This window comes from Psammomys obesus, unplaced genomic scaffold (assembly GCF_907164565.1).
Source record: "Psammomys obesus unplaced genomic scaffold, mPsaObe1.curated_primary_1811, whole genome shotgun sequence".
NCBI classification, from domain to species: domain Eukaryota; kingdom Metazoa; phylum Chordata; class Mammalia; order Rodentia; family Muridae; genus Psammomys; species Psammomys obesus.
In genome coordinates this window covers 18,187,560-18,214,334 of record NW_026591598.1, presented here as the reverse complement: position 1 = coordinate 18,214,334, position 26,775 = coordinate 18,187,560, and the positions used below count along the sequence as shown (strand labels likewise).

At 54.6% G+C, this 26,775-nt stretch overlaps 1 protein-coding gene across 9 annotated transcripts in view; it reads left to right on the top strand.

Annotated features, from left to right (window-relative positions):
* Window positions 1–26,775, top strand: part of Arhgef10l (Rho guanine nucleotide exchange factor 10 like) — a 145,821-nt gene that overhangs the window by 99,772 nt on the left and 19,274 nt on the right. For all 9 annotated transcript variants that reach the window (XM_055610914.1, XM_055610913.1, XM_055610912.1 and 6 more), the window contains 8 exons: window positions 52–167; window positions 561–688; window positions 2,246–2,346; window positions 12,111–12,232; window positions 17,912–17,998; window positions 19,403–19,626; window positions 21,108–21,262; window positions 26,627–26,775. In XM_055610914.1, coding sequence (XP_055466889.1) covers window positions 52–167; window positions 561–688; window positions 2,246–2,346; window positions 12,111–12,232; window positions 17,912–17,998; window positions 19,403–19,626; window positions 21,108–21,262; window positions 26,627–26,775 — 1,082 coding nt within the window. The remainder of the gene's footprint in view (window positions 1–51; window positions 168–560; window positions 689–2,245; window positions 2,347–12,110; window positions 12,233–17,911; window positions 17,999–19,402; window positions 19,627–21,107; window positions 21,263–26,626) is intronic.

Genomic DNA, 26,775 nt, shown 5'->3' with positions numbered 1-26,775 from the left:
CGACGGCACCTTCCCCAGCCCCAAGGCTGAGTCCGGTGTCTTCTCTACCAGACAAGGTGTACCTGGGTCCCCCGCGCCTCTTCCAGGAGCTACAGGACCTGCAGAAGGACCTGGCAGTGGTGGAGCAGATCACCCTGCTTATCAGCACCCTGCATGGCACTTACCAGGTGGGCGTGGCCCGGGGGTGGTAGGGGGTAGTCCCATATGGTGCCCCTGTGCGCCCTGGCCCTGAGCATGGAGCAGTGATAAAGGCAGGGGTGCTCTGCTCTCTCAGAGGCCCTTGCACATGTCTGGTTTTGTGCACTAGCTGGAGGTCTTACGGCTCCTCCCTGGCCTCTGTCTGTCCCAGCTTCAGAGCATCCAGGTAGGAGGGGGTCCATCTTGGAGGAAGCAGCAGCCGGGTGGGCGCTCATCCAGGAAGTCCTGAGTACGGCCAATGAGCAGCCCCGCTGATGAAGGCTTTAGCCTGTGTCCCCTGGATGTTGTTACTGTGTTAGGTCTCATGTGGTTCTGGGGGAGCCGGGAGGCTGTGGTGACCCCTTTTTTTCCCCCAACACTAGAATCTGAACATGACTGTGGCCCAAGACTGGTGCCTGGCCCTGCAGAGGCTGATGCGAGTGAAGGAGGAGGAGATCCACTCAGCCAACAAGTGCCGCCTAAGGCTCCTGCTGCCGGGGAAGCCTGACAAGTAAGGCTGCTGCCAGTGAGGGGGTGGTCAGGGGTGGAGCCTGGGACCTCCTGCCTCCCAGGACTGCTGTGACGAGAGAGGGCGCACGCCCTCTGGGGACCATGCCCAGCATAGCACCTGGCACATAGTAGGTACTTAGGAATGACTGCATGCATGAATGCATAAAGGCACATCTTGCTGACACCCTGGGTTAGCTTGGCGCTCTGTTGGCAGACTTAGCCACTACGTCATACCCTCTTTCCTCCCCTCAGCCTGTGGCATCCCAGAATCTCTTTTGAGACCCAGCCTTCCCCTCTCAGGGTCCTCGCTCACCAGTTGGCCACAGGAGCTATGGTCTCTGTGGGGAGGAGTGGTTCCTAGGCAGCTGCAGGCCCACCCAGAAGGCAGGCGGACTAACAGGGAAAGGTGTCCAGCTTGCCCTCTTCTGACTCTGTAGGCGGTGGCTCAGGGTCCTTACTTTACAAATGAGGATGTGAGGTCAGAGGTCAGGGAACAGGGGACAGGTTCAGGACCCCTGGGCTTTGATGCAGGAGGTGGGGTTCCTGCAGTGGGAGTTGGTGCAGGGAGGTGCCAGCTGCTCAGGCTTGGGCCTGTGAGGTGGGGGATGCAACAGGCGCAGAGGTTTGGGAAGGGATTGCAGGGTTCTGAGGTTTTGATGTGGGAGTCTGTAGCTTGAGCTCCAATCCAAGTCATCCCCTTTCCTATTCCCGCCTCCTCTCTTGTGCCTTATTCTCCCCAGAACCCTAAAGAATGAGGGAAGCACTGTTCTGCCTCCCTCCCTCCTTCTAACCCCCTTCCCTTCCATCCACCCTCCTTCCTTCCCCATCCCTCTTTCCCTCTCTCCCTCCCCCTTCCTTCCTTTCATCTTTCTCCTCCCTCCCATCCTTCCCATTTCCTCCCTCTCATTCTTCCTTTCTCCTTCCCTCCTATCCACCTCCCTCCCTCCTATCCCCCCTTCCAACCCTCCCATCTTCTCATTCATCCTCCTGCCCTCCCACCTTCCTTCTCTCTCATCCTTGATGTTTCTCTCCATCCCAACTTCCTTCCCTCCCATCCTCCCTCCCTCCTATCCTCTCCTCTTCCTGCCCTCCCATCCACTCACTTATCCTCCTGCCATCCCTTCCCTCCTATGGTAACTCCCGTCTTTCCTCTTTTTCTCACTGCCTGTGTGTCCACTCTGTATCCATTACCTGGGTGACTGCCCCGTGCCAGTTGCTGGGGATAGATAATATGAGGTTCTTTCCTCCAGCTGACGAGGCTAGTGGAACGCTGGCAGGTAGTGGTGCCAGGACCTTAGCTGGGCATAAAGCCAGGAGTGTTGGGGGTCTGGGACTGGGCTGCCAAGAGTGGCTTAGCTTCTCTGGCCAGGTGACCCCTGCCCATCACAGAGGGTGGAGGGAGGTTTCCCCTAGTGGGTGGAGCTTTGCTGGGCCACAGGGCTCCCTCCATCTCCAGGAACATGGGTTGAAAAAGAGACAAAGGCTTCTGAGGCTTTCTGGGGAGATGAGCCTCTATACAAGGCACTCATGGGATCCTGCCTTATTTTGCCCTCCACAGGTCTGGCCGTCCCATCAGCTTCATGGTGGTCTTCATCACACCGAATCCCCTGAGCAAGATTTCCTGGGTCAACAGATTACACTTGGCAAAGATTGGACTCAGTGAGTACAGCCCAGGGACAGGCCCAGGGCGGGTGTAGGGAGTGAGGTTGGGAGTGTGAGCACAAGATGAACAGGGAGCAGGGGCATTTTCCAGTGGGAGGGAGGTGATGCCATGCAGAAAGGCCCAGTTCTGAGCCTTGGACCACTCAATTCCTCTCTAAACCTTCATTTTCTTGTTTCCGAGTTACTGGGGTTTGATGCAAAGTGACTTAGCGGCTGCCAGGGCCCTGGTGAGGTGATGCCTGCCTGTGTGCTAACCAGCTGTGGGAAGCACACACTGGTGGAATCTAATCACCACTAAAGTATATCTCAGTAAAATAAAATAACCAATAAACAGAAAAACAAACAAAGAAATAAACCATCAGGCTGGGCTGATCCCAGCCAACATGGTGATATATCAATAATCCCAGCCCTTGGGAGGCTGAGGCAGGAGGAGCTGGCCAGTCTTACTGCAAGGCCATCTTAGCTGCAGAGCAAAGCTGAGATCAGCCTGGGTCCTATGAGACCGTAGGCTCAAAAGAACTAAAATAAACGAAGACTTCTTTTTGGGTGTTTCCTCCTATACACCCATCAGTGCTAACACAGATAGTAAATGCGTACTTATGGAATGCTTCCGGTACAGCAGATCCTTGCAAAGTCCCACAGACATCTTTGTTCATAAGCTCCCTGAGGTAGGTCTGTTGAGAGATTTTTTTTTTTTTAAATGGTTGAGGACTCAGGCCCAGAAAGGTGCAGTGACTTTTGTGAAATCACACAGCAAGAAGGGGTAGATGCAGGATTCAGACACCGGGCATTGTGCTTCCAGAGCCTAGGCCACCTCGCTGTCCCTCTGCCCCATGCCCACCACACTCACCTGTCCTGGGTTGTAATGACTTCATCTGTTTGTTTTGTGGCTTGGCGTCCTGGACATTCAGAACTGTATGGCAGAAGTCTAGCTGATACTGGGAGTGTCTTTTGTTAACCTTTGATGTGTCTGTGATCTTTTCATAGATGAGCTATTTTTTATTTTTATTTTACGTGTTGGTGTTTTGCCTGCATGTGTGCCTGAGCATCACACGCATGCAGTGCCCCGGGAGGCCAGAAAAGGCATTGGATCTCCTGGAACTGGAGTTACAGATGTCTGTGGGCCACGTGTGGGTGCAGGGAATTGAACCTGGGTCCTCTGGGAGAACAGCCAGTGCTCTTAACCAGTGGGCCACCACTCCAGCCACTCCAATGGTTTTTTAAAAAAATTCTGAATCGGGAGTCAGGCCTTTATCAACTGACTTGCATTCATTAAAAACCCTATTCATTTGCCTCACATAGTAATGCGTGTGTGTGTGTGTGTGTGTGTGTGTGTGTTCACATAGAGACCAGAGGACAGCCTCAGATGTTCCCCAGGCACCATCCACTTTACAAAATAAAACCGTGCATGAACACTTGTCTGCACAGATGTCCGCGTACCACCTGTATGCTTGGTGCTTGCAAAGGCTGGAAGAGGACGCCGAATCCCCTGGGACTGGAGTTAGGAGTGGTTGTGAGCCATCACGTGGGTGCTGGGAACTGAATCTGGGTCCTCTGGAATACAGTCAGTACTCCTCACCTCTGAGCCACGTCCCCAGCTCCCCGTGTTTTTCCCGGGGCTGCCTGACTGAGCTAGGCTGGGTGGCCAGCAAGCCCCAGAGGTCTGTCCGTCACCCTGTCTTCAGTGCTGCAGCTATCAGCGGAGGCAGCCATTCCCAGCTTTGTTGTTTGTTTTGAGACAGGGTTTTCTTGGGCAGCTCTGGCTGTCCTGGAGTGTACTAATGTACTAATGGCCTTGAACTCACAGAGATCCTCCTGCCTCTACTTCCCTCGTCCCCTGGAAATTTTTCTCATAAAGAGCCCTGACGAAACTCAGAAGGCTCTGCTCTTGAGGAATTTAAATTTGGGATGGACACGTGGACCTTAAGTGGAGTGCTGAACTGTGAAGGGGTGAAGCGGGGCCAGCCGGGATCTGAACTGAGCCCCAAAGGGAGATTGTGTGATATTTCTGAAGGATGGGAACAGGAGGGGGTGGGCTGTCGTATTGACCAATCATATTTTGACACAAGAGGTTGAGCAAGGAAGTAAATGTGGGTGACTGGGCCTTTCCATGGCCCTGATTTCGGGGCCTTTGACTCAGCTTTTTGCAGTCACATCCTCTTGGACGTTGGCCTGGAATTTAGAATGACAGGAGAATAAAGGAGTGGTCAAGCTTTAAGTCAGAACAGGCCTTAGTTTAAGATAATGGGATAACGGCGGCTTCCCTCTTTACATCCTCTACTAGTTAACAGACAAATATGAAACACCTGAAGAAGCAGGATGGGCATTGGGTTCTGGGGCCTGGGGGATATGAGCTCAGTTTTAACCCTGCCAGCATGATGGAGCGTGTTCCTGAGATGACTGGACCCAGAAAACTGTCCCTTAACCGTGGTTTTGTCAGACTGCAGTGGTGTTCTGTAGAGCAGGGGCGAGGCTGCAGGGCACGCTGCTGGAAGGGGTACTTGTTCTGGGTGTGCTCCGAAGGTAGTCACGGAAACACGGGGAGCCTCTGACATCAGAGTTGGGTTTTCATCCGAGTGAGTCGATCTGCTGCTATGCAGAGGGCCCTGGGGGAGCAGATGCAGAGTGGGGTGGAGGCGGGTAGGGGTGTGCGGCTCTGGAAGAGCTGCTCAGTGCCCTGGGTCACTGGGAGGCCGCCCAGGGTGGAGGGAAGGCTTTAAGATAAGCTTCCCCTGTCTGTCCCCTGTCTGTTCCGGACAGAGGACCTGGAGATTCCGGCCCTTGGAAGGGCTAAGGTGGTGTCCCTAGTTGGCCTAGGGTGCAGGCACATTCAGCCTTCCCTGTTATACATGACTTCAGTGGTACTCTGATGCTAAAGCCCACTGTGATCCCTTCCCTGCTCCCTGCCCTTGCCCCTGTCCTCCTGCCCCCATGTACCCCTGCCTCCTCCCCCTCCCCCACCTCTTCCCTGTTCCCCTGCCCCCTGCCTCTCTTCTGCCCTCCCTCCCTTCCTTCCTTTTTATTTCCTTCTTCCTTCCCCCTCCTTCCCCTCTTCCTTCCCTTCTGCTGTCTGGAGGGAACGAGGCTATCACACATTCTAGGCAAGGCTTTTGTCCTGAGTAACACCCTCAGTGCTCCTTTTACTTCTATTTTGAGACGGGGCCTCCCTGAGCGGAATTTACTCTGTAACCCTGGCAGGCTTTGAACTCACCATCCTTCCACATCAGCTTCCCAAGTACCTGGGATCACAGGCCTGAGCTCCCAGGCTGGGCTTTCCAGGCAGATGGGCTTCCCGTTAAAACCTAGATGCTTGGAGGGCCGGGCTGGTGCTGCTGGGCCTGGTGCTGACTGAGGCAGGCGTCTGGAGCAGCCCATGGGCTGCCTTATCTCCACACAGCTTCACTCGGGGCAGCCTTACTAGGAGAGTCACTTGAAATTGTATTTGAATGCCTGGGTTCCCTAGGGCTTGAATAATTTGTTCATTTTGCTGCTTTTTGTTTCTCACCTGCAGTGTCATGTATGAGTGTGGTGTTCAAGGAGCGGGACTATGTTAAAGATGTGTCACTCTTTTGTACTATTTAATTTTCTTCTGCATACAGTGAGCCAGGATGGTAATCCCCTGAAGGCTGAGAAAGGAGAGGGATGAGAGAGCCTTTTGTTTAGAACGGGGATCCCTTCCAAACACGGGCATTACCCTGTGGTCCTGGGAAAGGCAGATGCCCTTCCTGTGCCTAGCTTCCCCACCTGTGACCAGACCAGATCTCTTAAGTGCCCTTGCTGATTGCAATAGGGTGTCAGGTGCTGGAAGGCCCAGCAGGTGACGAGGGGCAGGCCTTCTACCATGCGACCTGGAGCCAGAAGACGATGTTGGGCTCATAGTGCCAAGGCTTTTCGGCTGGTTTGGCCTGCACGCTGTTCAGCTTCCAGGTCTGGGGGAATCAGGGAGTGGGGACCATGCAGGAGCTTCAGGCTGCACAGCGGTCTGGTGAGAGTGCCAGGAACTGGTGCGTGGGGTGTGGGGGCAGCCCTGCACCTGGGAGCTGGAGTCCCCCCATTGCAGTGCTGAGCTGGGCCAAAAGTCTCTTGCTGCCCATCACAACTGCTAGCCTCTCTTAGAAAGGCTTGGTAGGTGTCTGCACATGGAAGGTTCCAGAGAAGGAAAGGAAGGTCAGGGCTTTCAGAGTTCCACTGCACCCCAGTTCTCAAGGCTCTGATCCCCTGACCCTCATATCCCCAGGTCCCAGAGCCTCTCTCCCTGACAGCTCTCCAGGGAGGGCCTGGGTGTGGCAGGCTCTAGCCACGCCCACACTCTCAGGAGCATCAGAGGCAGCTTCCCTGCCCTCTCATCTCCCATCTAGTTTTCCAGCCTTCTGCCTTCACAGCTACCCAGCACTGATGACTGCTACGTCCTGAGTGAGGCCTGGGGAAGCCTCTCGCTGTGTCCTAGATCTAATCTCCCGTAACCCTGCCACCCATCCCAGTGCTGGGATCCCCTAAGCCACCAGGTTCTCCACCTTCCTAACACCTCGACCCTTTAATGCAGTTCCTCACATGGTGAACCCCAACCATTAAAGTATTTTTGTTGCTACTTCATAACTGTAAATGTAAACATCTGTGTTTTCTGTTGGTCTCAGGGGAACCATGTGAAAAGGTCATCTGACCTGCAAGGGGGCGAGATCCACAGGTTGAGAACCGATGCCCTATGCTTCTCTGGATATGGCGGTCTCCTGTTCTCTGGGAAGGGACACAAGGCTGTACACTCCAGCTGGAAAGCTGTGGCCTTCCTCTGGCCTCCACGGATAGATAGCATTAAGCATCTCTTAGGGTGCTGTGGCTGATGGAAAGGATGCCTGGATGCCTGGCCTCGTGACTGGCCGTAACTGGTCGCAGCTCCCTGAACCAGGGATGTCTGATAAGGCCTTGAACACAGCCACGGATCTGGGAATTCTGAGAACAGTGGATCCATGACAGGGAATACCTCACCCTGGAGGCCAGGCACAGAGCCAGGGATAGAGGTGGCTCAGGCACTCTCCGTAGCATTAGGAGGAAGGGCGGGAGATTGGAAATGGCCGCCCTTTCTGCAGGGCCCGCTGTATCCTAGACCTCATTTATATTCTTTCTGAGATCCCCGACAACTCCAAATGATTGGAATTCTGTCCCCTATTTTCTAGGCGAGGCAACAGGCTCCATGTCACACATGAGTTGAAGGCTGGGTTAGGCTGTGCCTAGGGTGCTTCTAGCAGACTGGAGAAGATGGTTCTTAGGCTGGGAGGTGGGCTGGGCTAGAGCTCTCTCCCTCCCCCGTGGCTCTTGAGCTTCATGAGCGCTGACAAACACGCTAAATAAGCCCCTGCTTAGCGTCAGTTGAAATCACGGCTGTGCCATTGGTGCCTCTCCTGAATGTCACTTACCCCAAGTGGGCTTTCCGTGTTCAGCGGCCGCGGCCTCCTCATTCGGTCTCAGCCGCTCTGGTTTTGTGACTCGAACAATGACAGAGGCATATGGGGAGCCACAACTCCATTTTCTTTTAATGTTCCCAGTTGCACACAAGAAAAGACACCATCTGGAAGGAGAAGGTCAGATCGTTAAAAATATATATGGTAATAAATTGCCAGGGCCTGATGGGCTGTGGGTGTGCAGGGGGAGGGAGGGAGGGAGGAGCTGGGGCAGGATGTGGGGGTGAGGCTGGGAGTTCACCTGTCTGGCTGTCCAGTGGGTGAGCGCCACGGGGCTCTTGCCTGGCAGAGGAAGGTCTGTTTGGTTGTGAGTCCCCTGGGGGCAGGGCAGGGACAGCATTTCAGATTGTGTTGTGTTTATTTACCACTGGGCCTTCACTGAGAGCAGAGCAGCCTGAGCATGCTGTGCCCCGTGCCCTGTGGCTTACTTTCTTCACTCTGCTGTCCCCAGCAGGGTTTGGGATGGAGGTCCCCAAAGTGGGGATGAAAAGAGGTGATGTTTAGGTGTGTGTTTGTGGTGAAGTTCTGTGTTGCCTGATGAGTCTCCATGCTCTGGCTTCTCCTCTCCCTCATTTCCGTGGCAGTGCTAGGTTTTATGGGATGGTTTCCAGGGCCTGGAGTGTGAAGGGCCACTTCTGGGCCCATTAGGAAAGGCAGTCATTGCCGAGTCCTTCAGGTAGGGATGGGAGCTGTCAGGGTAACCAGCCAGCCTTTGTGTGTTAAAGGAAGTGTCCAGCTTCTCTCTCTGGCCCAGCTGGACTTTGGGCTGGGCCACTCTCTGGGGTGGGTCAGCCTTTCTCTTTAGCATCATTTCTTTCACAAAAGCAAGTCATACTGTCAGGGCGTGCTAGGTACCCATGCAAAAAGAGGCTCCAGGAGAAAGACTGTGTTCAGGTTGCCCTTGGCTACTGGCATGTGCTCTGTAGTATGGCTGGCACAGTGTGTGAGTGGCTGCTTAGAGAGGACATGGATGGAAAGTTTTGCCCTTCACGGACCATTGGCACTGTAGAGAACCTCCCGTCCCCACGTTCATGCACAGGGGAATGGAGAAGCACGTGGAAGAGCAGAGCCAACTCGGACCCTTCAGTTATAATGGCTTGTGCCTCATAAACTCATCTGAAGGGGAAACTGCATTTAACCCCTAACCGCCCACACCTCACAGCTTAGCTCAGCTGACCTTTAGCAGGCCTAGGTCATTTCCATTAGCCCAGGACAGGGCAAAATTAGAGCACACAAAGTACATTTCTTAATCAAGTGTGTGTGTGTGTGTGTGTGTGTGTGTGTGTGTGTGTGTGCGTGTGTGCGTGCGCGTACATGTGTGTGTGCGCTGTACATAGATAGGTAGGGTAGAGCTTGTCCTAGCATGCCTGATGCCCCAGGTACCATCTCTAATAATGTAAAAAAGAAAAACACCCAAGTATGAATGTATGGGCACATACACACATGCACACACGCAACCACGTGCGCAGACGGGGTTGGGAAACGTGACAAGATCCAAAAAGGCAGCATCCAGAAATGCCCGGCGTGGTGAACTGGGTAGCCTGGAGCTGGCTGTCCAGCATCCTGAGAGGTGGTGGCGCCACCTAGTGCCAGCCCAGGGAAAGATCAAAGGTCAGGATCGAAGGCTGGTCTCTGCTTTCCCACCGTCACAAAAAGGACAATCCCAACCTGGGATGACACTTTCATTGATAAAGGCCTGTGACAGCTCTGACAGGGGCTGGGACCCTGTTGAGAAGGAAGGGTGGAAGCATGGTTAGGCAAGGCTTTTAGGAGAGAGCCCACTGCAGAGTGTGTGGGGGGCAGTGGTCCATGTAAAGCCATGTCCAGAGCTGCGTGCTGAAATTGCTGATGGTTGTGGAGCCTGGCGGCCAGCAGATGAAGCTGGGAGGGACGTGGCAGTCCTTTCGGCTCTTCCAGAAGAGTCTGGGCCTTACCCCAAGGAGACCAGGACTCCACTGGTGTTTTCAAACGGAGCGATGCGGTGCTTGGTGGACTTGTTATAGGTTGGCTCTGGAGGCTGGGTGGAGGTAGGGCTAGCATGGGCCTGGTCCCCGATTCCTGTTTGCCACCAAGGAGGAGTGTGGGACTCAGGAGGGCTGTTGTCCCAATAGTTCAGTTGATGGCCTCATGACCCCAGAGCTGAAGGTGGCCATCTCCAGGGAGCTAGCATCGCTATGTTGATAGGCCTCTGTGGCAACAGCACTGGGGACTGCGGTTCTTACATGCTTAGTACAAAGAACCCAGTTTTGGAGCATAGCAGACCCAAGTCCCCATGTGGGTGCTGCCACCTGCCACAGCCAGGACCTGGTTTTCCTTCGTAGGCCCTGTGTGTTAGTGTTGCCTGTATGGGGATGAGCACTGTCTCACATTTTATCACTGTGAATGCTGGTCAGGTGGACCCGCAGCCCTGTCGCATTAGTCCCTTTTCTCATTGCTGTGACCAGAACAGGGAGGAAAGGGTTGGTTTTTGTTTTTCTCTGGCTTATAGTTTGAGGGCACAGTCCATCACAGACGAGCTGGAGGGCATGGAAACAGGGGCTTGAGGCAGCACATCCACAGACAGGAAGCAAAGAGAGAGAGAAAGAGAGAGCTAGAGAAAGATGCTGGCGCCCGGCTTGCTTTTCTCCATTTTGCTCAGTCCAGGATCCTGGGGTGTCCACCATCGTGGGATGGTGCTGCCCTCATCCAGCATGGGTCTTCCCTCCTCAGCTAACCCAGTCTAGAGACTCCCTCACACCTCTAGAGCCTGTTAAGTTGGAAATCAGAGTCAACTATCACACCTTGGTGCTCACTGGTACTGGGGGGGGGGGAGTACACACACACACACACACACACACACACACCCGAGGCAGTAACCTGTCACACTGGATGGCCATCCTGGAATGGTGTGGAAGAAAGGAAGGCTCCTTAGTAGGCAGAATTCCTGGGCTGACAGTAGTTTGTTCCCCTTCTCACTCATTCATTAAAATATTAAAAAAGCTTATTTTTATGTGTATGGATGTTTGCCTGCATGTACGTCTGTTCATATTGGTGCCTGGGGCCCAAGGAGGCCGTATAAGCAGTTCAAGATTCAGTCGTGAGTTGCCTCCTGGGAATCAAGCCTGTGACCTCTGGAAGAGCAGCCAGTGCTCGTAACCCCTGACCCGTCTCTGCAGCCCCCTTTCATGGATTCTTTGAGCCCATGTGTTCTGAACTCTTGGTCTGTGCCCACACGCTGCTGTGGGGAGAGTGGTGAAGGCCTAGCCCAGACCCCCCACTTTCAGCTTACAGCGTAGGGAGCTGTGGCGACCAACCACAACTGGATCTGTAGCTGAGATGGTTTCAGACAGGCACAGAGACACGGAGGGAAACAAGACAAGTCTTCAGTGGGGGTCTCAGAGGAGACTGCCATAGCCAGGGCGGTCAGGAAAGGGCATCTCAGAGAAGGCTGCCTTCCAGCAGAGCCCTGCCTGCCCTCCTCACCGTCAAGTGTGCGAGGACCAATGGCTGGTATAGACCTTCCTCCCACCTCCAAGGTGGTCCAAGGCCACGGCCATCTGACTCAGTTCTTTGAAAACAAGCACCTTTGCATATCTTATTCCAAAACACAGGATGAAGGAAGGCATTGTTATCACCCCACTGCACAAAACAGACAGGGTCTCACATCATCTGGACCTGGAACTCACTACATAGCTGAGGATGAACTTCTGATCCTCCTGCCTCATTCCTGAGGGCTGGACTATGAGTGTGTGTCTGGGGATGGAACCCAGGGCCTCTTGTGTGTGAAGCAAATGCTCCACCAAAGGAGCTACACATCTAGCCTTGAAATCTCCTTCTCTTCCTCTGCCAGACTGGATAGCCACTGAGCCCCTAAGCTCTGTCTGTCTATCTATTCTCACCAAGGTTGGTACTCAGTGTCCCACACAGCCTTTACCTGGGTGCTGAGGAATGGAACTCAGGTCTTCATCCTTGCACAGCAACTATTTTATCCATCCACCTTGTCCTCCCCACTGGCCCGCAGCCCACTCACCCTTTCATCAGCAAAGGAACTGAGGTTCAGGGGGTTTGGGTGGTAGGGTCAGGCTGGGACTCTCTCCTCAGGTTTCCCCAATCCCTGCCTGTCGCCCACAGGCTGGTTCATAGCCCGAAGCTTGGCTTCACCTCAGACAACAGGCATGCAGGGTGGGGGGACTGATCAGAGCCATGAGGCCACCACGGGGCCTGGCCTGCTGGGGTCAGTGGTGACTCTCAGGGATGAGGGCCGGTCACTGCCTGCCGGGGCTCACACTCTGACTAGCCTCGTCCACCCCCTTCCTCTCGCTGCAGGGGAGGAGAACCAGCCAGGATGGCTGTGTCCCGATGAGGACAAGAAAAGCAAAGCCCCGTTCTGGTGCCCCATCCTGGCCTGCTGCGTCCCCGCCTTCTCCTCCCGGGCCCTCAGCCTTCAGGTGAGTGGACCCGGCACAAGGTAGCCGTGGTGGCCCTGCGTAGCCTGGGAGAGCCAGTGTCCGGGTAGTGTCCACTGCAGCTGGAAAGGCCCAGCGGCTCAGTCCAGCTTCCAGGCCTAGGGGGCAAGCCTTTTGTTCTTGTTCTGTGATTCAGCTTTCCCACCGAAAGGAAGGGGGTGTGTGAATGACCAGCATGGGTCACGGGGGTGGAAAGTTCCATTCTTTTGTGATAGTGAAAACCTCATTCGTTCAAAGCCCGCCTCGACTGTGCCCAAGAGGACGCCACCAAGCCAGTGCTGGCTCTGATGGGGACCGCCCTCATCCTGGGATGCTCCGTGGCAATCATGCCTTCTTGCCTGCCCACTACACTCTTGTCGTCTTTAGCTGCACTGCTTATGGTAGTGGTTAGAACAGAGTCTCACAGGAGGCGAAAGCCCAGACAGGCTTCCAAAACGACAGCCAGTAAAGGGTTGGCTTAACCTGATTACAGTCTCCGTGGCATTAACCATCAGGAAGCTCGCCCCTCCCCTCCCCCCCACTCGTCATTTCTCCCTGATGTCGTGGCAGAGCCCACCCCTCCATCTGGAGCAACTGTTGTCTATCCTCTCCCAAGCAGATGAGGACCCTGAGCTCTGGGACGGGCGAGCGAGCGTGGGACCCAGCACAGATAAATAGTCGCAGGAGCCGTGCGGGCTGGGCTGTAGACTGGGGCTCTAAGAGCTGAAAGAGCATCCTTGCGATGTAAGTTCATCGTTTGTTCCTCTATTCATCTGTCCATCCACAGGTCATCCTTGAGCACCTGCTGTATAGGCTAGAACTGGGAGTATAGGTGACCAGGATGTAGGAAGTTCCCGCCTCATGCAGCTTTCAGTCTAGTGGACAGAGACAGGCGGGACCTCAGCCCGCAGAAGGGAACACAAGGGGCAGTAAAAAGTGCGACACAGAGATAGGGCCGGCATGGAAATGGGGACTACGTGGTTAGCAGGTTTAGGGAGGGCCCCTTGGAGGAGGTGACATTAAACAGAGATCCACATAACAAGAAGGATGCAGACCCCAAGCGGGCTCATGGGACCCACATTCTAAGTGGAGCAGGTGGCAGGAAATAGGGCTGAGTTGTCTCTTAAAGGAGCCACTGTCTAGTCCTGTTACGGTGGCCATTAAATTTCAGTGTGCGTTCTGGAGGGGACATGTAGGCTATCACTATGGGCGATGAGGCTTGGTCACTGGACGAGGCTGACCATGACAGCCTGGCAGTGTTTCATTCTTGGAGCCCTGATGGACTCACGCCAGGTAGTGGTGGCATCCAGTTCTTGATTTGAAGCCTTGGAGGGGGCTACATGGATAGAAGAGGAGGGCAGGAGAGCTGAATAAGGCTTGGAGCTCAGTGCAGGGGTTTGCCAGTGGCCGGGCCAGGCTGGGACCGGGGAAGAGTTAGAAAGACTGACATCTGCTGCTGAGTGAGCTTCATCCAGAGTCTCCGATCAGGATAAAGAGTAAAGCCGTGTAATACTGAAAGTTTATTTTTATTTTTGAGATTTATTCATTTTTATTTCATGAGTATGGGCGTTTCGCTGGCATGTATGTGTGTGAACCACAGGCAGACAGTGCCCACAGAGACCAGAAGTGGGCTGCAGATCCCCCTGGGACTGGAGTTACAGATGTTGTGAGCTGCCAGGTGGGCGCTGGGAATTGAACCCAGGACCTCTGCAAGAGCAGACAGTGCTCTTAACTGCTGAGCCATCTCTCCAGACTCCCATGTAATGCTTTAAAAAAAAAAATCCTGCAGAGTGTGGCCTGTGTGCCTTTTTAAAGGGAAATAAGAAAAGACTGAGGGTTACCTGCAGGCCTTGACATGGAAGCCAGAGTCCATTGTTTAGGTCTATCTTGTGCTAGTTTCCCAAGGCTGGCTCTGGGGTGTGGCCTCTGCAGTGGGTCCCAGGTACATAGGTACACCTGAGTAAGTCCTCATAGTTCAGGCCTGTATGGCGGAGTCCCCAAGTGGGCTTCTCTGTCCACAGTCTCCCCGAAAGAGCTGCTATCTGCCACCCAGAACCTGGGAGGATAAGTGAGGGCCCATGTCTCTCCTCACTTGGAGCTGTTGGAGTTCCAGAAGATGTAGGGTGGAAGTGAGCTCAGCCCCTGCTCCCTTGTTCCCAAGGAGCCCCGTGTCAGCTGAGAGAACCATGCATGAGCACCTGAGGATAATGGCCTGGAGGAAGGGCTTCCTGGGGGACTGGCCTTGCCGTGTTTCCTGGGCTGTTCTAGCTCTGCCCTGCCCGCCTCCTACCCAGCCCAGACAGCTGTGCCCCATCAGCTCAGTGCTGGCAGCCAGATGAATTAGAGCGCAGACTGCCAGCCTTGTCCAATTTCCTCGGGAACAGATGCGCATGTGGGCGGCTGCCCAGGCTTCCCTCAGGTGGCCACATGAGCCGGCGGCCAGCCTGTTTCATCCCTGGGAAGGCTGGAGTTGGGCAAGGGAGTTGCTGGCCCCACCTTTTTCCTGGGCAGACAGGACCCGGGCCTGTAGGTGCTAGGTGAAGTGTATGTTGAGTTGTGTTCTTGCTGGGGGTTGAGGAGCAATCTCTTTTTGGGGCTGACAACTGCGCCCGTGCTGGGCCATGCCAGACCTCTGACTCTCTGGGGAACTGGCCCCGGGGGAGTGTGAAAAGATGCCTCCTTGCCTCCCTGTCCTGGTTGTTCTCCAGCCTGGAGTGACCCAGATGTGTGACACTAGAAAGCTGTTGTAGCTCAGAGTGTAACGTCACATCTTTAGCCCCCTGACTGGGTCACAGGGAGGGTTAAACGATGTAGTCAGGGCTCTGGAGACATAGTCTAGCGGTAAGCGCTTACCACACAAACAAGAATTCGATTCCTGTGCTTATGTAAAAGAGATGGGCGTGTAGTGTGGGCCTGCAGTGATCCCAGTGAGCAGAGGTAGGGACAGGTGGGGCTCCGGGCTCAGTGGCAGCCCCTGTGTCCAAAAATAAGGTGGGGGGGGGCAGTGGAGGCTGGCCTCTGGCCTTCACACACAATCATGCACACATGCACGTGTGTATATGTGCCCACAGGACACGGTTGTGTCCGATGTACTCAGGGGTCAAGGAGCAGGGTCTGAGGGAATGTTTCAGGACATTTGCACCCCAGGAAGAGGCCTCTGAGTCTCCTGGGAGTTCCCAAAGGCTTGACCACTGGGGAGACTGAGGATGTTTCTTGGGCTCTTGGCTCCTTTCCAAAGGAGGGGGCCTGTCCCTGGAGGAGCAGCAGGAGGTCAGAGGAGGACGTACTACAAACCAAGCTAGGTTCAAGGCCTGCCTGGGCGCCAGCTCCAGAGGGTGGAGTGTGTCCATTTTGATATGCTTTAATTTTTAAAAATTTTATGTGCTTATATATTTATTATTTATTTGTGTGGGGGTCTTGCCATGGCATACATGTGGAGGTCAGAGGACAATCTGCAGCTGTTGCTTTGCTTCTTCCACCACATGGGTTCAGGGCATCGAGCTCAGGTTGTTGGGCTTGGTGGCGGGCCTCTTTGCCTGCTAAGCCAACTCTCGGGCTCTCCGAGGTGCTTGATACTCAAATACCTGGGGTTGTAGCCTGGCCCCAGAGGGGGGGCTTATAGCCAGACAGCTTAGTCCTCAGTTTCCCAGGCCAGCGGCTTCTGTTCTGATGGCTGCCAGCCTCCATTAGCTGGTTAACTGTTAAACAGAACTGTTTTCTATGACTGTAACAAAAAATTTGAGGTTGGATACTGTAAGAAGAAAAGAGGGTTCTTTGGCTCACAGTTTTAGAAGCTGGGCATGTAAAGTTTGGACAGCCCCAATCTGTTCACTGGTAATGTCTCAGGATGATGGTGTTATGATGGAGGTGATCATGGAGACCACCATTTGATGAGCCTGGGAGGTTCAGGGTCAGGCTGGCTCATTTGGTTACAGCCCACTCCCTCAAGGAAATTAACTGGGTCCCCTGAGAGCTACACCAAATCTCCTCCTAGGATGATATAGCCTTGACCTAATCACCTCTCTCTCTACCCCACCTCTTAGAAGTCCCACCACCTTTGTCAACCCGGGGGCCAGGCTCCTGGCACACAGGCCTCTGCGGAGCCCATTCAAACTGTGTCCGCCGGCTCTGCTCGGAGTGCAGATGCGTGGCTGTGGTACACGCAAAGTGATGGAGAATTCTGCACAGGCCTTGAGAGCCTAAGGACTGCCGGGGGTACCAGGCACCCAGGCCTGTGCTCCGTGTTGTGTAGCGTTCCTCCTCAGGCCCCTAGACCATCCCAGTGAGACGTCAGGGTCGCTGCTTACCTAAATGCAGGGAGCTGTTGTGTAAGCAGCTTTGGAGCCCGGGCTAGCCTCACGCAAAGCCCGCCTCCTTTCACCAGCTAGTAACCCTGACTCTCTGTGTACCTGGCTTTCCAGAAGTCAGCTTCCTGTCACGAGCAAGACTGAGGTCCGGACCCTTGTCCCTTCAGGAAGTGTGTAGTCGTCATCACCGTCTCAGACCTTTTCTGTCAATCAGTTGGCATCCAGGGCCCATGGGAATTGCCATGGAGATGCCTGGGTCTGGACTGTGATGGTACAGGAATGGTGGCCTGGCAGAAAGGCACCTTCAGCCAGCACAGCTGTGAAGGCAGAGGTTCTGGAGGCTTCTCATTCAGAGTGTGGGCCCTGGATCCCCAGCTGGGAAAAAGTGGAACACTGCAGCGCTGAGGTGGCTGGCCTGGTGCTTCCTGGTAGAGCAGAGACAGCACCAACCAGGAATGGGAAGTCTGCGTTCTGGGCCTGTGTCTGTCCCTAATGCTCTGTGTGACTTCAAGCCAGCCATGTCCCCTCTGTGATGAGGGGGTGACTTCTGGTCCTCTTGCCCATGACCCTTAGGAATTTTGGTAGGATGCTCCAGCAGAGCGGGGCTGGAAGGTTTTTCGCCAGCAGAGGGCAGCACCTGCCTGGGAAAAGGCCCAGTGTCTGTCTCTGTGTTCCTTGACACAGTACCTCCCAGCTGGCCCTGCTGCCCTCATAGTGCTCTACTGCCCAGAGAGACAGGCTGTCCAGGTCAGCGCAGGAAACCAGGCCTTGAGCCACCACCCAGCCAGAGGCTTGAAGCAACAGATGCAGGAGTGCCTCTCAGTCACAGCTGGCTGCTAACTGTCCCGGTTTCCGTGTTTCCCTACACCAGCCACCCAGTCCCCTGCCACAGGGGACTGTAGAGGGGTACCGATGCAGAGCCCCCTTATCTCATTTTCCACCTCCCTGCAGCACTCTGGAGGCATGCCAGAGGCCACTGGGAGTGCAGGAGCAAGTGGGGCCCTGCCACTCACCTCCTCTGTGACCTGTGACCTGGCCTCCTGTGGACTTTGTCTTCTCCATCTACAAAGTAAAGGGCATGGATGAGAATGGGGGAGGGAGGGGACGCTTAGTGGTCACCAAGAAGCCTTCCCTAGAAGCTGCCTGGTTCCAGAGACTATGGGAGGATCCAGAGCATCAGTCAGGCCCTTTCGGGACAGTAAGTTCTAGGAGAGTGATGATTCACTATGAAGCTAGGAAACTGTGCGGCCTGAGTCACTTTCTTTGACCCCATTCTCAGGGCTTCTCATCTGGGGGGGGGGCAATGGATTCGGTGCAATGTTAGCATTTTGGAACCCCACTGGTTAACCCTCCTATACTGTCTCTGTCTCTACAGCTTGGGGGTCTGGTCCATAGTCCTGTCAACTGTCCCCTGCTGGGTTTCTCGGCTGTCAGCACTTCCCTTCCACAGGGCTACCTCTGGGTAAGTAGCTCCCTTTGCCCAGCTGGGGGTGGTGGAGGTGGTGGTGTCTGTCCTCAGGATGGGGACGGAGAAGGTGACACCCAGGAAGGGTTCTGAGAAAGCCTCCCGCTTGGCTAGCAGCCCTAGCTACCAAAGGCTTCCTAGGAATCTTGGGGCTTGGAGGTGAGGGTTAGAGCCTCGTCCAGGGTAATGGAACCCAGGGAGAGTGAGGCTTCTGCAAGTGACCAGGCCTTCAGGAGAGAGATGAGCAGATGTTGTGCAGGAGGCTCGGGCTGCAGAGGCCTGGGCTGCAGGAAGCTCATGTTTTAGGAGGCCCAGGTCTCTGGCCTCACCCAGGGCTCAGGCATGAGCGCTGACAGTCACTCACGTCACATGGGTTTCCATTCACCCTCTGTACTTCTGAGGTTCCCGGCAAAGCCCAATGCTTGTTGGGTGGCTGTGTGTGTCCTCCTGTCCAGGGTTCTGGCTTCACCATCCCTGGCCATCCTCTAGCTCATGCTTCTTCCCATTTCTGAGCATTTGTGTAGCAGAACTTTGGCTTATCCTTCAGATTGCAGTGCAAATGTTGATTTTTCCCCTCACTGTTTGCCAATTATCATTTAGCACCTGGCGTATCTATTCATCTCTATGCATGCACGCACCCACTTACCCTGTCCATCCTTCATCTGTTCATTCATCTGTCTACCCGTGCATTCATCTGCCCATCCATCCGTTAATCCATCCATCCATCCACCCATCCTCTGCACACATCCAGTTATCCATCCTTCCACACACCCACTGACACAACCCACCACTTATCCATCCAATTCCCCACTCAGGCATGTGTGTGTGCAACTCTCCGTTCACGTGACAGGTGTACATTGGGTGCACACCATGAGCTAGACACAGAAGTAAAACAGTGAACAAGACCGAGGCGCATTTCAAAGAGACAGAGGGGCTCCACAGCTCTTGCTTGGGCGGCCTCTACGTGGGGAAAATGGAAAGCTGGCTGGGTACCGCACCTGCTTTAGCCGCAGTCCGTGCTAGTTGAAACTAATTTCTGTGTGTGTGTATGATCTGGGTGTGTCTCTCTCTGTGAATATATGTTTGTGTCTGTGTGTGTTTGTGGGTCTCTCTCTGTATACATGTGTGTGTCTGTTTTTATGCGTGTGTGTATTGTGTATCTGTGTGTGTTTGTGTATATTTGTGTGTCTCTGTGTTGTGTATCTGTGTGTGTCTATGTGTATGTATGTGTCTGTTTTTATCCATGTGTGTATATTGCGTATCCATGTATGTGTTTGTGTGTGTGTTGTGTTTCTGTGTATGTGTCTGTGTCTCTGTGTGTAGTGTCTGTGTCAGGGAGTGGCCCCTGGGAAGGGTGCTCTGTTGGCCAGTCTGACGGCCTCTTTGGACTCCTGTTCCTAGGTTGGTGGTGGGCAGGAAGGTGCTGGTGGCCATGTGGAGATCTTCTCCCTGAACCGGCCTTCACCACGCACCGTCAAGTCCTTCCCGCTGGCAGCACCCGTGCTCTGCATAGAGTACATTCCAGAGGAGGAGGAGGAGGCTGAGGGAGCAGAGGGGAGCCGAGCAGCCAGCGATCCCTCGGCTGCAGTGCGCCCTACCATCTGCCTCGGGTTGCAGGATGGCAGGTGAGGGGCAGGAGGATGGGCAGGGATGGCTTGTGCTGCCGGGCAGGTGGCTGCTGGCAGCTCCTGCAGCTCTGTGGACCCCTAAACAAAGCACACTTCCCCAGATCGGTGTCACCAGGAAGATGGGGGCTGGAGACAGCCGGTGTGGAAGTGTAAGCGTCAGGAGTGGCTTATGCCATCGCTGATGCCCCGCCACCCCCACCCCATACCTCTGGCAGCACTGGCTGGCTGTGCCTCCTTAGACACACCATGTTAGGTCAGGGCGAAGCTCAGGACCCCAGCAGTCTCGCCATGTTGAGTTGTTGAGTCTTGGGCTCCTGTGGGCAGTGAAACTTAGGCCCTCCCCGCCCCCCCCCCCCAAATGCTGTGTCAATACAGGAGGGCTGATCCCATCTCATGGGGAGAAGACAGCCCCAAAAGAATTCCCTTGCATCTCTGCTCTTTACCATGTCCTGTGGAAGGAGATTGTGCATCTCCTGAATACCTACTGTGTGCTTCTTGCATGTGGAATCTCTCACAGTGACCTGTAGCCTGGGAGCGCTCGCCATCCCCATTTTCCACACAGAGAGGGGCTGAAGCCAGCGTTCCAAGAAGTAGAGGCTTGTAGCCTAGTGCCCAGCCTGGGCCTGGGCTTAGGAGGACCTGGGGAACACCTTTCGTCTTAGATTTGAGCCAAGATAAATTTTATGTAATACAAAATTCATCATGTTAGGGGCCTGGAAGTGTTGTTCAGTGGGTAGAACAGTTTTGCATAGCCTACATGAAGCCTGGGTTCCAATCTGAGAACCTCAAACTGGCCATGGTGATTTGTGTGTGTGATCCCAGCACTTGAGAGGTGGTAGCAAAAGGATTAGAAGTTTAAGGTCATCCTTGGTTACATAGCAGTTTTGAGGGTAGCCTGAATCACAATGAGACCCTGATTAAAACAACAACAACCCAGGATGAAATAAACCACCCTTTTAGCCATTTGAAGGTGTATGATTTGGAGGTTTCTGGCAATCACCGCCTAGCTCACTACTCCCAAAAGAAGCATACACCCATCTCATCCTTTCCCTGGAAACTGCTGGGCACCCTTGGCCTCTGAGGCTCTGCCCTCAGGCGTACCCTATAAATGGCATCCAGTGCCTCGTGGCCTCTGTTTCTGGCTTCTCATCACTCTGTGCACACTCGAAAGGCAGGCCCAGGTGTGTTGTCATGCTTTGTAACCCAGTGGCACTCAAGTGGGTACCATGGCCCGTTTGATGGAGAGAAAGAAGCTGAAGGTCAGCATTCCATGTCAGCAGCTGGGAGTCGTGGTTGGATTTGAACTCAGGCTTGAGTGTCACTGGATTCTAGCACCTTTTTCATTGTATTCTGGAGCTGGACCTCTGACTTGTCCTGTGACAGAAGCCAGGGCTCCTGTAGGGGGAACAAGGCTGGTCAAGTGTAACCCTACACAGGTAGGTGCCCATGAGTCACCGTGACATCATCTCTCCCTTCAGCATCCTGCTGTATGGCAGTGTGGACACTGGGACCCAGTGTCTGGCTACCTGCAAGAGCCCAGGCCCACAGCCCGTGCTCTGCCTGCGCCATAGCCCCTTCTACCTGCTTGCGGGCCTACAGGACGGGACCCTCGCTGCCTATCCTCGGACCAGTGGTGAGGACTGGTGGGTGGATGATTTGGGGGTGCATCTGGACACCGGGCTGGGCTGGAACTCTCTGCTGAGAGATTGAAGGAGGCATACCAAGGAGGCCGTACCAGAACTGGCCAGCGTCAGACTGGAGGGGTTCTGAGACCTGACCTTCTACCCTGGCATCTAATGCCTGGTTGCCACATGGGAATACCTGTAGGAGCAGGACACTTCCTTCTCTGCCCATAAGCAAACCCTGGGGGAGAGTGTCCCATGGCCTGAGAGACTGTGGGTGGTCCCGGAAAGCCCTGGCTTCTCGCTCAGGCTCCTCCCTGTGACAGCCGAGTCCCCAGTGAGTGGCTCCTTCTTTGTGTCTTGGGCTCTTCTTTCATAAAGTCAGGGGATGCCCACCTCTCTTGGTTCTGGTGAACTAAAGCAGCTCAGTGTAGGCCAGGCACAGGCTGGGACGGCTGCTGAGAAGGGGAGGTGCCTTTTGGGCTGTTTCTGTCAGAGCCATGGCTGGCCAAGCCCCTGAGCCTGAAGCAGGAGGCCAGCTGCCATTTCCTGCAGCAGTGTGTACCACAGTCCAGCACTCCGGGAACGGTGTCTGTGACAATCCCCTCCCCTCATCATCTTAAGCCTGCAAGGCTACTCTGGAGACTCACCTCTGTGCCAGGCACCAGTTCACTGAGCTTGGGTGTGAGAGGAGCGCAGCCCTCTCATGTGAATGCCATGCTCAGCCCCCAGTGGCAAGTAAGGCAGGCCCCAAGGCTCCACAGCAGCATCTTCCCCCTCCCCCAGCTCAGCTCTGATCCGATGGCTGCGTCATTCTTGCAGCCTGTTGCAGGGCTATAAATGGATATTTGCAATGAGGTTTTTTTCTTTTTTTTTTTCCCCCTCTCTACTTGGCACTATGTTGGTATTTTTAATTAGCTTTTGATAAGGCATTTATAGTTTTTAATTAAAGGGGGAAGAAGGGAAAAAAATCCTTCTTACCATTAGACAGAGCAGTGTGTGTGTGTGTGTGTGTGTGTGAATGTAAATCTTGGCTCACACATGCTAAAGTTTATACAAGAGGGTCTGAAGAGACTGCCCACCCTCCTTTGCTCCCTGGACACCGTGACCTGGCATCACCTAGCCTTGGCTACTCATTTGGGTGCTTAGAGGGGTGGGGCTGCTGTAGCTAAGGACCACAGCAGTGGCTCAGATCAAGACTCTTGAGAAGGATTCATCCCAGGCTTCTCCAACTCCCAGTGGCATCTTGACTTGCGAGAGCATCACTTGGGTCCTCATGGTCCTCAAGAGGATGTCCCCCGTTCATGCACCTTTGTGTCTCTGTCCTTTTGTAAGGATGCTGGTCACTCTGGGTTAGGACCCCATCAGCCTGGGTCCCCTAATTACGTCAGTAGGAATGCTGTCTCCAAGGAAGACTAAATTCTGAGGCCTTGGTGCAGCATCAGGACTTCAGCGGAGTAGACTTTAGGGAGACACATTCTAGTCCTTGACGGAGTTTTGGGTTTAGCCGTTGGCCTGCAGCCTGAGGATGGAGCCTGCTAGTTTGTCAGAATGGAAAACCCCTGGGGGTGTTCCCCTCACTTTCAGGGAATCTGCCCTGCAGACATATGCTCTCCCAATACAAATGAACACCTACTGTGTGCCACTGATACACCGGCCAACAAAACAGAGATGCCTCCTGCTCTTGTGAGGTTTAAAGTCTACAGAGAAAGGTCAGAATAGCCATGTCGACAAGCAGGAAGCCAGGGGATCCTGAGGGAAGACTGGGGTCCCTGTTGCAGTCTGAATATCTAGTTGGGTGTGGTGGATGGTCAGAGCCCATTCAATGAGGCACATCCTGGAGCTGAGAACTGAGAGAGGTGGCCAGGCAAGTGGTGAGTTGAGGCACAGTGTTTGGAGCAGAAGGGCCGGTATGTGTGAAGGCCAGAGGCAGGAGCATAGCTGGCATCATGTGGGGGCCCCAAGAGAAGGCTTCAGAGCCAGATAAGAGCCAGAGGTAAGTGGTGCTGGGTAAGGTCTGGGGACAGACAGTTGCTCACGAAGGTCCTGCGTTCGTCTCAGCCCACTGGGAAGCAGAGAGAAGCATTACAGAGTCCAGGCACTGTCCCCCTCGACAGGAAGCACCAAACCCTCTCTAGGATCCCATTCTCCTGGTGCCTGGTTTGGCTGTGGCTGTCATGGCCCCTGAGAGGACTTTCCTTCCCTGGCTTCCCAGCCACCCTGTGGTGTCCCCCAAGAGGCAATTCCTCTGGCTCTTGGAACCCGCAGCACCATGCCATTTAACAGAGGCCTCAGAGTCCACTCAGCCCAGGAGCAGAGCCTTTTTCTGTGCTGCCCCTGGGCCAACCTCAAGAGGCCAGCCTCCAGAGCCTCTTCCTCTCTGGGGTCAGGAGTTACTGGGATGAAAACTGGCCATCCTTCACAGCTTCATCCTGGAGCTGGATGTTTATACTGGAGTGACAATCTCCTAACCTGTGAAATGGGGATGCAGACAGGCCCTCCCCGCCGCCTGCTCGTGAAGGCTACATGTGCGAGTTTCCCCAGGCCTACAATGGATCCCCTCCCCCACAGCCCCCAGAGTGAGCACCTCTTAGCTCCAATGACTTTCACTCTATGCCCTGCCTCCAGCCAGAGCTGGACCCCTGTGGGAGACCAGTAGGCTGTGTCCCCCGAGGCGGGGGAGGAGGGAGGCTGGCACCCTGAAGGTGCCTTTGTTGAGACAGGCCTTCATCTCTGCTCACCGGCTGTGCAGTCGATGCCAGCCTAGATGAATGGGCTGTCACACAGGGGCGGGTGTGGGCCTGGGAGCGCAGGCTCTGGACCACGGGTGCTTACTCACAGCCACCCGAGGGTTGGGAAGGGAGGGTGAGTGGAAGGGACAGCCCCTTACGCCCTGCCCAGGCTCTGTGAAGCTGGCAAATGGGGGCTGGAAAAACCTTAGAGGACAAGGTCTGTCAAGAAAACCAAGCCCCAGCAAGGGCAACAAGTTCAGGGAGCCCCTGTGGGCTCTGGTGGAGGCTCCTGCCCACTGTCCACCATGATATAAATGTATATTAAATTTTATCACAGTTTCTTGCTTTGGAGGGCTTCTGGGGACACCAGCCCACGGAGGAGGGATGGTCAGTGTACATATGACCCCCTCAAGACTTCAGCACCTGTCCTTGGCAGGTGCAAGGGTTTCTCAGCCGTTGCCGCTGTGCCTTTGGGTGGACTGTGATTCCCAGCCTCTGAGATGCGACCCCAGCATGCTTAGCTCTTTTTCCCAAGTGTTTCCCACCCTCATCTTAACCACAGTGGCCAATGCTCTGGCATCTGGCCACAGACACTGCTCACATCTAGCCACTAGGGGGTGCTCAAAAGCCTTGTTTCCCTGACTGTGGCGCACTGGTCCAGGATCACATTTCTGTGGAGGTCTGGCCACCTGCTGGTCACCTGCGCCTCCCAGACACCAGTCCCAATGTAGAACTTGGAGGCAGCCAGGCCAGATCCAGCTCCGGGTTTAAATGCTGCTTGGCCCAATACCCCTTGAGGGGACCCGTCCAGGTTAGGCCTCTGCCGTCACCTTTGATTAAATGGCACCAGCACTGGCTTCTGTAGACTATTGGGGGCCAGTGAGCTGTGTGACTTGGGTAATTGAACTTGCAGTCCGTTAGTCATAAGTCAGGGCTAATGACAGTATCCGCCTCGCAGGCGTGTGGGAGTTAAAGGGCTCATTTGTGAGCAGACTGGCACAAGACTCAGAGGGGACCCCGTGTTGGCCGAGGGCACTTTGTTCTGGTGCTCCATGCCATGCTGGGTCAGTGTACACAGTTCCCTGGCTCCTTGCAGCATTCTGAAGGATGGTGAAGTATGGTCCTCACACCCATTTCCGAGATAAGGGAACGGAGGCTGGAAGAGGTCAGGTCCCTACCCAAATGGACGCGGAAGTTCAGAGCCACAGGCTGCTCTGGCCTGGCTGTGTGTGTGGTCAAGCTCTGGGCTGGAGGGCAAGCCAGTGTGTATGGGGGGGACTCCCCCCGTGATTAATAATTAGCGAGGCTGGGAGTATGAAGCAAGGTTCGGGGGAGCCTGAAGATGGGGGGGCGGCCAGGAGACAAGGAGAGGAGTTTGGTGGCTTCCCCATATCACTTGGGGTCCTCCGTCTTTGGGGACAGCTGGGCTCAGTTGACTCAGTTGACACAGCAGCTGGCTCAGAGGAGGGAGTATCTTCGATGAGTGGGGCTTTGTGTTCCTTCTGAGGGCCTAGAGGAGGGATGAGGGGGTGCAGCTGACTGTAACCTCCCGCTCTGGCCCCACTCACTGTGCCTACTGCTTTAGGCCAGTGGTTCTCAACTCGTGGGTCTCGACCCCCTGGGTAGTCAACTGACCCTTTCACGGGGCTGGCATGACAGATAGCCTGCATTTCAGATATCCGCATTACAATTCATAACAGTAGCAAAATTACAGTTATGAATTAGCAGCGGGAATGATTTTATGGTTGGGGGTCAAACTGTATTAAAGGGTCGCAGCATTAGGAAGGCTGAGTTCTAGGGTAGGCTACTCCTGACAGGCCTCAGCTCCCCTCAAACCTCCTTCCTGTCCAGCATCCTGACAACCTAGAGGAGCCACCAGGCCTTGGTGAATTGAGATGCGACTTCCAAGAAGGCAGTCTCCAGCAACTCTGCTAGGGAGGGGTTCTTAGTGAGCTGGGTATGGTTGGGGGTGGAGTAGGGAGAGGCGTCACTTCTCAGAGCCCCTCCCCCTCTCAGAGCCTGCATCTTGTGGCATCTCTGGAGGGAAAGAGATCTCAGTAAAGTGACAGAAGTGTCATCAGATGACAGGGTCTGAGGGAAGTCCTCCTGCTGTTCAGATGAGCTGTGGTCTCAGCAAAGTCCCTTCCCCATCCAGAAGGGGAAACTGAGACTCTGAGAAGCTGATGAGGTGGACTCAAGGCCCTTAGCAGCATTAGGGCCATACTGGTCCCAGTCCCTGGACTCTGGGGTTCTGCTATCTCCTGGCAGGTACTAGTGTGGGGGTTGCCTTTCCCAGAAGGCCTTGTGCATCTGTCCTCTTCGAGTCTCTGTTCCTTGATGCTTGGCACATCAGCTCATAACCGGATTGCTGTCTCTACCCAGTGTGGTTTCCCAGGGGACAGGACTTATACCTACCCCTGCCTGTTCTCAGTATCCAACTCATGGCCCAGCTTGTAGTAGGTGTTTTTTGGGTGTGTGTGGAGTGAACGAATGAGAGACAGAAGCAGGGAAGAAGGGAAATTCAGAGCGGTCCCCAGGGCAATGGAGTATAGTGTCAGTCACCCTAGTGAAATGGGGGTGAAGGACTATAGTGAGAGAGAGTGTATGGAGCCAGCCTCTGACCTCTGTCCTTCTATCCCATAGGTGGAATTCCCTGGGACCTGGAGAGCCCTCCCATGTGCTTGACTGTGGGCCCAGGGCCCATTCGCACACTGCTGAGCCTGGAGGATGCCGTGTGGGCCAGCTGCGGGCCTCGGGTCACCGTACTGGATGCTACCACGCTGCAGACTCAG